The sequence below is a fragment of the Poromitra crassiceps genome, assembly GCF_964638095.1.
Source record: "Poromitra crassiceps genome assembly, chromosome: 13".
In the NCBI taxonomy this organism is placed as follows: domain Eukaryota; kingdom Metazoa; phylum Chordata; class Actinopteri; order Beryciformes; family Melamphaidae; genus Poromitra; species Poromitra crassiceps.
The window spans coordinates 5443404-5451477 of NC_139644.1; the positions used below are offsets into that span (position 1 = coordinate 5443404).

General features: G+C 44.2%; 1 protein-coding gene across 1 annotated transcript; it reads right to left on the bottom strand.

The window, feature by feature from the left end:
• Positions 1-1558: 1558 nt before the first annotated feature.
• Positions 1559-8074, bottom strand: LOC310787167 (protein-lysine N-methyltransferase EEF2KMT-like; the record flags this gene model as incomplete). Its single annotated transcript, XM_083648530.1, has 6 exons — positions 7952-8074; positions 7567-7665; positions 5465-5598; positions 4957-5240; positions 2730-2882; positions 1559-1659 (listed from the first exon to the last, which is right to left on the bottom strand). The coding sequence occupies exons 1-6, from the start codon at positions 7964-7966 to the stop codon at positions 1559-1561; spliced, it is 786 nt and encodes a 261-aa protein (XP_083504656.1). The 5' UTR covers positions 7967-8074.

Here is an 8074-nt window from a genome sequence, read left to right on the forward strand (position 1 = left end):
CTCTGGACAGGATGTTAGCAGCAGGTTAGTGGCTTCTTGTAGTGACAAGTGTCGACACTAAACAGGATGTTGGCAGCAGGTTAGTGGCTTCTTGTAGTGTCGACACTAAACAGGATGTTGGCAGTTTGAAATTAGACTGAAAAGGACTTTCGTCTCTCTCATTAGCCCATTTCCCTTCCCACCCAATTCACCCATTTTGTGTCTAAAAGGCAGGAAGTAACACGTGTGCAAGCAGAACACTAATGAGGGTTTCCAACTTCCCATCCATTTAGGTGTTCCAGTGCCGGGGCCCTAATTAATGTCTTGCTTGCACCTGTTCTACTTCCTGCCTTTTAGACACAAAATGGGTGAATTGGGTGGGAAGGGAAATAGGCTAATGTACATTAAAAGCAGGTATTTGATGCATTTTGCCTGCATGACAGGGAGGTTAGGCTGTGTTCAAAGAAGCCAGGAAGTCAGAAATTCCCACTTTGTACTAGGTCACACAACACGACCTGCATACACTGTAAACCAGGGGTGCCCAAATTCTTTCCCATGAAGGGCCAAAACTCAATCTGGGTGGAGGGCCGAAGGCCAAAAATAAACGTTGTGGAATTACATTAAAATGTATTGTGTTTTATAGAAAATTAACATTCTAAATCTAAAATAACATTTCAATATAATCTACTTTTTATCTGTTTGGTAATTGTAATAATTTGCAATTGGTTATATATATTCAAAAAAACATCTGCATTTGTGGGGAGCTTAAACATTTAATCAGTAAACACCCCGTTACAAACAGTTGTATTTTCCACCTTTGTAATCAAGAGAGAAATTTGACTTAATTCACAACTTGAAAAATCCTCAAGGTACTTTGAAAATCAGCTTTATTGTCCATCTTTTGTAAACAATTTGCCATGACAATTTGACAAAAACATGCAATATCCTGGTTGCTAATGTGGTTCCTCCTCTGGTCGTTAAGGGCGCCTGTTCAGAGGGAGGGGAACTGGTTGGAATAGCGTGAACCTCCCACGTGCTATGTCCTACCGGTGAAGCTTCCCCTGTCAGGTGAAAAGAAGCAGCTGGCTAACTGCCCATGTCTCGGAGGAAGCATGGGCTCTCCCCAGATCGGCAGACGGTGGAGTAGCAACCAGGATAAATAAATTAAGTTAGCACTAATGGGGGATAAAAAAATCCCAAATCCATGGCGGGCCAAAACAAACAGAGCGTGGGCCAAACTTGGTCAGCACTGCTGTAAACAAATCAAGGTACACTCAATTTCCATTTACAGCATTTCATCAGGCATCACTTATGCCATATCACCATATTACCACAACCAAAATCTAAGACGATATCTACGGTAGTCTCATATCACGATATGGATAAATATTGATATATTGCCCAGCGTGACTTCACACGTTAAGGGAAAGAAGTGCAGCACTATTGCAGGCAAGAGAAATGAAGAGATCAGCTGGAGAGGCAGTCACTCATCAGTGCTGCTCATTCCACCACTTGAATGTATGAATGAGACGATGACGTGTACATGTGTAAATAAAATCTTTATTGTGCTACAGTGGTGTCATATGTACAGTTTAATCAGCTCTATGGTAGAGACTCTGTTGTAAGAGAAAACATGGCTGACCGGTCCTGTAATCACACGGTGGCTGATCCCCGCGTTCTCTGTCAAAACAAACACACATGGTCGTTTCACACATCAGAAATTGAAATTCTTGATGGATAAAACTGCAGCAACCTGGGATAAACAACAAGCAGCAACAAAGAGTTCAGTAACTTCACCAAATCACTGACAGTAGTTTATAATTAAAGTCACTCAGGTGGGATGGGAAAGAATGCTGATGTCTAGTAAATGGTTGTAATCAAGTGTAGGCAATCCCCTAATCTGAAGTGTAAACCATCACAAATAAATGTGTACAAGGGGGTAGCTCCGTTTGTGAAAATTGAAGACCATTCGAAAGAATGCAGGTTTAAGTCACTTCTGCTTTGGCTTCAATTTTGACAAACGGAGCTACCCCCTTGTATGCAACACATTTATGTGTGATTTACACTTTAGATTAGGGGATGCAGAAAGCCTTGTAAATTAATTGTAAATGATTTACACATCATATATAACAGGTGAGGAACACTTAATTTACTAAACGTTTATAGATGACTTACAACACACTTGTGATATGAAATGTATATCAATGTTTTGTAAATGGTTAGTTCATTAACTAAAGGCTCATAGATTGACAAAATTTACATGTGTACCTGATGGCACAATTCAAATGGTTCACTGTTCACCACCATTCATATTTTTTAAGACCTTGGTAGGCATGCTAAACCAGGAAGTGAGGTCGACTTTGGCTCTATACCATAATCTCTAACGTTGATACCAACACCCAGGACAATATTGATTTTTCATTCAGAGAAAGCACCGCTGGTATAATAATACTGTAATGAGTAATATCAGTTTCAAATTTGTTTTGTATCGATTGTTTCGATACTATCAATACCTGTTGCAAATGAGTGTTGTAAAGTGTACAGAAAGCATCAGTCACGGTGTCTCTGTGTCCTGCTTTGAACACTCAACATGTCCAAGTCGCTGCTTTGAACCGTCGGCTCGTTCGGGCAGTGATTCCCCTGATGTCATCAGTGATGATGTCATCACTGTGATATGATATGATATATGATATTGAACATGTCATGAAAACAAAGCCTCTCGTGCTCAAATGTCCTCACACAGCTCTTACCCAGCTGGAGCTTAAAGCAGTTGTATGTGTCGGGGTTGCGTATGGTGGAGGAGATGAGGACCTCCGGGAGGCCTTCAGGCGGAGACGAGTTCCTCAGGATCCTGGACAGCAGCTTCACCAGACAGCCGATGACGTCGGGGTCGTACACCACATCTGGACCACAAGGGGGGGGGGGGGAGACAGTCCAGGCTGGTTAAACATCTGCTGTTTGATCGGACATCAGTGGCTTATTTACAATACGTATTGGCTCCTAAATGCATTATCAGTATCAATTTATATTGTGAAACATTGGGATTTAGGTTTGACGAACACGGGTTTTTGAAGGTTGATGACAATATCCTTTATTTATCCGCATGGGGAAATTCATCCTCTGCATTTGACCCATCCTCTACTAGGAACCTTCATAGAACTAGGAGCAGTGGGCAGCCGCAGTGCAGCGCCCAGGGAACAACTCCAGTTATTTTTGCCAGTACCTTGGTCAGGGGCACTGAGAGGAGTATTAACCCTAACATACATGTCTTTAGGTGGTGGGAGGAAACCGGAGCACCCGGAGAAAACCTACATGAACACGGGGAGAACATGCAAACTCCACACAGAAAGGACCTGGAACGGACCGGGGTTCGAACTTTCTTGCTGTGAGGCAACAGTGCTAACCACTGAGCCACCGTGCCATCTTTAGATTGAAGTCGCTGATTGGTGATATTTGACCATTTTAACGTAATTGCAAAACTTTTAATGCCTTGATTTTTATTTTTCAAATTCACAAACGCGTGGGAACCCTGTGAGAACCACGGAGCACCATGGGACACGAAAACTTTCCACTGAAACCAGACTGTTGAAATTATTTTAGGGTTCGTGGCGCTTTAAGACAGGATGACCCACCCACATCTGTTATTGGCTGGTCTTTGGTGCCAGATGATGTCACCTTCTATAGGCAGGTGGTCCTCATCACCTGGCAGCAAAGACCTGGGGTATGTTCAATCTGCGAAACGGTGTTCACCGTGTGCTACAGTTTCCGGGTTGAATGTCATGTTTCCTCGAAACAATGTGCAACAGGCATTGGCCCAATTCCAATCCGCCCCCTAAAGACTCAAGCCCTGAACCCTCAGTCCCTCTAATGGCCGCCATCTGAAAGTGGTTGAGTCATCAAGTGTGGAAGGGATCCACATTGGATAAATAAGAGGATTGGGACAGCAGAGCCCTTTGCACTTGACAAGATGATGTTGACTCTGGCAGGTTTGGGGCTCGCTATACTGTATACTGTTTATTGTCAAGACGCTTTGAGGGATAGACTCCCTGATGAGTCTGTTCTCATCCAGGCTCTGGCTCTACAGAGTGGACAACAGAAGAGGTCATTTAAAAATAAATGGAGCCTACTGCAAAATCTGCAACATGTGTAATTATAATTAAAATAAGCATAATAATTACATGTCACCCAACATTATACACAATGTCAATACTGTACAATACAGATTCGGTAAAACTATTTCTCATTCATCAAAAAAGTTGTGGATTGCAATTGTAATAGAAATGATCGATGATTATTCTAGGATTGTGTAAAATAACTACTTGCATTCCTCTGATATAATATTTTTGTCTAATCTGAAATCCCTATTAATGTAATGTTTCATTGTCAATTAAGGCATTCCAGCGCACTCGCAAACACCGCATTCGTTTCGCGCGTGTGTTCTTTTATTTTTTTGACAGATATTTGCAGCCTTCCCCGTTTTATACGTCACAACGCTATGCATTGTGGGCAATTCCCTTTCCGTAAGTGGCCATAGCTGCTCCCTTACGGTAAGGGGGCAGAAAGGGCTCACTCTGAGCCCTCATTCACTTTGCGATTTCACTGTGGGACATCCCTAAACCCTCACTCCCTTCACGTGATCGCGCCTCTAAGGGCTTGAGTCAGTAAGGGGGCGGATTGGAATTGGGCCATTGTCTCTTGTTTGGTGGACGTGTCAGAGGTGTTACCCAATCAGCAGCCAGGTGTATATAAACCCCGCCATTTAAAGAGGCAATGCGTATCTAAGAGATACGTGCAACACTTGCGTCGCAGAACAGGGTGTTCAAAGCACCGCTGTTTCCGTTGAAATAAATTGTTTTCTACTTGTTGTTGGGGCTGAACTCAACCCAGGCAACAGCAGATGCTTTTTACCATCAGATGTGAGGCTTATGTTTGTGGGTTTGTTCCTTGTTAACGCGGCACATAATGAGACTAAATTACCTGCAGCGATAACGATGTTAGCCCCGATCTCTCGGAGCCGCTCCTCGGTGGCCGCTTCCCAGTCCAGCTCGTCCACGCGGACCGTGGGCCCGTCGGGTCGGTCCAGCTCGTCCACCTGGACCGTGGGCCCGTCAGATCGGTCCAGCCCGTTCAGACGCACGTTGTCCCGCAGCCTCCGCAGCACGCGGCGGTGACAGTCACTGAACACGAAGCGCGCCGGGCTGCAGGAGAGACACACGCTAATGCCTGTCAGCCCCACACCGCTGCCCAGCTCCAGCACCGTCCTGAGGGGGGAAGGGATGGTTTGTCACTGCTCAGGCTCTTCACACTCTCCAGTCTGTGCTCCATCGCTACTTCCATTTGAAACACTTGGTACCAATAAGGCTGCATAGTGTATTTAATACAGCCTACTGCCCCCGATGCAGGCTCTACCTGTCTCTGCAGGCTCTACCTGTCTCTGAAGGCTCTACCTGTCTCTGAAGGCTCTACCTGTCTCTGAAGGCTCTACCTGTCTCTGAAGGCCTGCTGGTTGTCCAGGGCCCACTCTGCCAGGTAGAGGCCGGCCTCCCAGGTCACCAGGCCTGTCGTCCCCTCGGAGATCAGCGATACGCTCTCCAGGAGGCTGACCGCACTGCCACAGGGCTGCACACACATGCACGCACGCACGCACGCACGCACGCGCACACGCGCACACACACACACACACACACACACACACACACACACACACACACTTTTATTGTCACAATATGCAAGATTACATACAGGAGTTTGTCTTAGTGTAAGTCTGCAGCATAGCGTTCATATCAATATTCAGAGATAAAAGAAATGACATGTATCTAAAAGACAAAATCACAAAATTGCAAGTGCAGTCCAATATATATATAATACAATAATATATACAATTATAGCTGCTGCGCAGCAATGGGTCGTGGCCGGGCACAGACGGAGATGCTCACGTCATTTTTTGCAAGTCCAAGTCAAGTCTCAAGTCTTTGAGCTATAGTCCAAGTCAAGTCTCAAGTCTTTGAGCTAGAGTCCAAGTCAAGTCTCGAGTCTTTTAGCTAGAGTCCAATCTGCTGCATGCAATCCAGTCTGCTTAGAACACTGCCATTAGTGACAGGGCTGGGGCAGAAGTAAGGCTGCAGCAGGTGTACGTGGCAGTTGAACAGAGAAGCGGAGAGAGAGAGTAGGGACAGTGGAGCTAGTGGGCAGAGAGAGAGAGACTGAAACATTGCCTATTTATACTTTGACATCACCCACCCAGTCTGCTCAGCCAGGAAGGATGACATCATTGATGAAATCATCACTGATGACATCATTCCTCGAGTGACATCAAAAATCTGTTTGATACTTTTGTGAAGGACAGTCTAACAATGCAGATGCTGAAGTTTGGTGTCGTTTGAAGAAAACATGTGGGAGGAGTAGGGTTCAATTAGTTTGACAGTTTTTGCAGTTTTGCGGTCTTTAGACTTCATAATGACAGTCCAAGCGGTGCGTGGTGTAGTTAACAAGAGTAATCTAATGGAGTAGAACGTTCTGGTAGAAGTAGCAGCTATAATACTTTATGTAACAGATGTAGTTAACAAGAGTAATCTAATGGAGTAGAACGTTCTGGTAGAAGTAGCAGCTATAATACTTTATGTAACAGATGTAGTTAACAAGAGTAATCTAATGGAGTAGAACGTTCTGGTAGAAGTAGCAGCTATAATACTTTATGTAACAGATGTAGTTAACAAGAGTAATCTAATGGAGTAGAACATTCTGGTAGAAGTAGCAGCTATAATACTTTATGTAACAGATGTAGTTAACAAGAGTAATCTAATGGAGTAGAACGTTCTGGTAGAAGTAGCAGCTATAATACTTTATGTAACAGATGTAGTTAACAAGAGTAATCTAATGGAGTAGAACATTCTGGTAGAAGTAGCAGCTATAATACTTTATGTAACAGATGTAGTTAACAAGAGTAATCTAATGGAGTAGAACGTTCTGGTAGAAGTAGCAGCTATAATACTTTATGTAACAGATGTAGTTAACAAGAGTAATCTAATGGAGTAGAACGTTCTGGTAGAAGTAGCAGCTATAATACTTTATGTAACAGATGTAGTTAACAAGAGTAATCTAATGGAGTAGAACGTTCTGGTAGAAGTAGCAGCTATAATACTTTAGTAATCTAATGGAGTAGAACGTTCTGGTAGAAGTAGCAGCTATAATACTTTATGTAACAGATGTAGTTCAGCTGCTGTTAGTGTCAAGTGAGGTATAGAGCTCAACAGGCACGTGACTTTTCGTGACATAATTTGCCCCGGAAGTAAGTTCTGCGTCCATTTTCTCCAGAGACATTTAGATCAATCCAAATATAACGAGTTTTAGAACCAAGCCAACACGTGATCCAGAGAATCTTGAGTGACCATAAAACATTCGGTTTAAGCGAGAAAAAATCGATTAAAAATCCCTATGATTATTGATTTCAACCATATTGCCAGGCCTAATGTTACAATACCATCCATATCTCTGTGTTCTTCTAAATGAGTGTGAGTGTGTGTGTGTGTGTGTGTGTGTGTGTGTGTGTGTGTGTGCGTGTGTGTGCGTGTGTTTAAATGGAGGTACCAGTATGTAGCTCTTGTAGCACTCTGCTCCCTCCTCGGCTCTCAGCACCTGGCCCAGAGCATCGTACAGCTCGTCCAGAGGCTCCGCCTCCACCGCCTCCTGCTGTGTGAGGACAGACAGGCACACACACACACACACACACACACACACACACAGTCACGCACATGTGCACACACACACACACAGTCACGCACATGCGCGCGCACCACACACACACACACGTACGCACACGCATGCACGCACACACACACACACACACACACACATGCACACAGACACACACACACACACACACAGTCAAATTACAATACTATAAATGAAAAACAGCATGTGTAAAACTTGCACACCCCATTAGAGCCAATTAGAGCTAAATTGGGTCACTGACACATGTGATGAACATCTGAGATGTTCAGAGACACCAACCCTCCTGATGAGCTCGCTGAGGAACAGCCTCCTGTACTTCACTGATGGTGGATGCTTCTGGCACAGAGGGTGCAAACACGTCTGT